Source organism: Hemitrygon akajei, unplaced genomic scaffold, assembly GCF_048418815.1.
Source record: "Hemitrygon akajei unplaced genomic scaffold, sHemAka1.3 Scf000043, whole genome shotgun sequence".
Lineage (NCBI taxonomy): Eukaryota > Metazoa > Chordata > Chondrichthyes > Myliobatiformes > Dasyatidae > Hemitrygon > Hemitrygon akajei.
Genome location: NW_027331929.1, coordinates 6,246,873 through 6,248,794, shown reverse-complemented (window position 1 = coordinate 6,248,794; position 1,922 = coordinate 6,246,873). Strand labels below are relative to the sequence as shown.

Below are 1,922 nucleotides of genomic sequence, written 5' to 3'. Positions count from 1 at the left end.
TGACCATCTGGATTTCTACCTGACGTTCCTGTTTATTCCTTAATGGTAAAGACTTATGGGGTTTATAGGTTAATTGATCATAGGGCTGTAATTTGTCGGCGCGGGCCAGTTGGATCTTTTGCCGCGATGTATTTCTCAATGCACATAATTTATATAATTATTAATATTCATTTAAAGAAATTTTGGAAACATCGTAATTAAGCCCCCACTGAATTCAGCTTTCCCCACTTCTCCCACCTCCCCCACATTCTAGAAACTCACCGACCTCACACACCCTTGACCAGTGCCTTTGAAAAGCAGAAATGCTCGGATACAGGAAATCTGAAAATAAGCAGCGGGTTTGGGTTTGGGTATTTGATCCTCCACAATATTCCGCGTGGGAATATAAACTGGAGGTGGCAGTGTTTTATTTTATACGAGCTCGACATCAACCCGGCACGGATGGTGAGCACCCTCGGGAGCAGTCTGTGACTGGATCGAACTCGGGAACCTCCGTTCTCGAGCCCGGCGCCGATATCACTGCGTCACCGGCCGACCTGGTTCGACCTGGTTTGGCCACATCTGTGGAGAGATGGCCGCCGATCATCAGCGCCACTGACTGCCAACGTTTCCGGCGCTCCAAGACGCCACCCTCGCTTACACACGCACCGCGTTCCCCAATGACATGTCGACAGTTTAAATGAAGAAAGTACTGGACAATGAGACCCACAGAAGGTTATTAACATTTAGAGAAGATTTTATTTCATTACTTCAGCAAGAGCAAATCGATGGCCCAGATCCATCCAAACAGACTCTGGGGTTTGGAGCTCCGGCTGAAAGCGGGACACCAGTAGGGACTCCTCAAACCTCGAAGTCGCTGCCCTGCAAGGCCCTGACTGAAGACAGCTTGTCATTCCAGCCGAAATCAAAATAGTTTTGCCATTCGTCACCCTGGAAGGTGATGAGTCGCGGCCCGCTCTGGTTGGTGTGCATGTACAGAATCCACACGCCTTGCTTCACCTTATGGGAAGAGACGAGGTCTTTGAAGCCGGATCTCGACAGATCATCCGTCGTTTCCAGAATATTGCGGCTCGGGCCCTTGTAGTTGACGTCTCGGTACAGATCGATCTCCGGGTTGATCAAATCCTCCTTCACCAGGCGCAAAGATGTAATCTTCTTATCCAGATCGCCCAGGTTTCCGTGGTCTCCTGGACCAAACACCTTGAAATGCCCCTTGTGATTGCTTTCGGCGTACACCACCCAGTGCCGGCCAATCACTCTGACCGAGCGGGCAGTATTAGTGAAGTTCTCAACAGCAAGATCTTTCACATCGTCCAGAAATTGCTTGTCCTGCCCTTGAAAGTCGGGCTTTTCGTACAGGATGATTTTACTCATCTTCCTAGAGCGCCGAGTTCCGTCCACGAGCTTACAGAGGAACAGCTGCAGCGAGAGCTGATTCTCGGGTTTAAATCTCCCCAGTGTTCGGTCAAACAACCAATGGCAGCCAGCAGCCAATCACGCTTTGGAGGAGCGGCCCTCTTTGGGAGGGGCCATACCTGAGAATCAAGGTTGTTGTTTCGAAGGGTTGGTGAAGCGTGGGTGGTGTCCGATTCGAGTAGCTGGGATGTCAGGGCGGTGCGAGATGAAGGAATATGGGCAGACAGCTGGAGGTGGGACTGATCCTTACGATGATGCGGACTGCTCAGAGCATCAGCCACCAGAGTTTTAACGAGGTGCTGGGGTCCCACCGAAGATGCAGGCAGGCAGATTTGTTTACTATGTACTGTAGCAGCAGTTATGATCGAAATGACAATAAACGTGAATTGATTTGAGGTGCCGTGACTTGACTATACATGAAAAACATCAGCAGACCTGGCACTGATCGCTGCAGTTCACCAGCGGTTAGAGCGACAGCCGTCTGCTACCACTCTCTGCTTCCCGCA

General features: G+C 50.5%; 1 protein-coding gene across 1 annotated transcript; it reads right to left on the bottom strand.

Annotated features, from left to right (window-relative positions):
* Positions 1–840: 840 nt before the first annotated feature.
* Positions 841–1,374, bottom strand: LOC140720482 (epidermal differentiation-specific protein-like). Its single transcript, XM_073035333.1, has one exon. It carries the CDS (start codon positions 1,372–1,374, stop codon positions 841–843), a length of 534 nt encoding a protein of 177 aa, XP_072891434.1.
* Positions 1,375–1,922: the final 548 nt, after the last annotated feature.

Bases quoted from the DNA above. Each gene is read 5' to 3' on its own strand.
- LOC140720482 (XM_073035333.1), bottom strand. From the start codon at position 1,374: ATGAGTAAAATCATCCTGTACGAAAAGCCCGACTTTCAAGGGCAGGAC.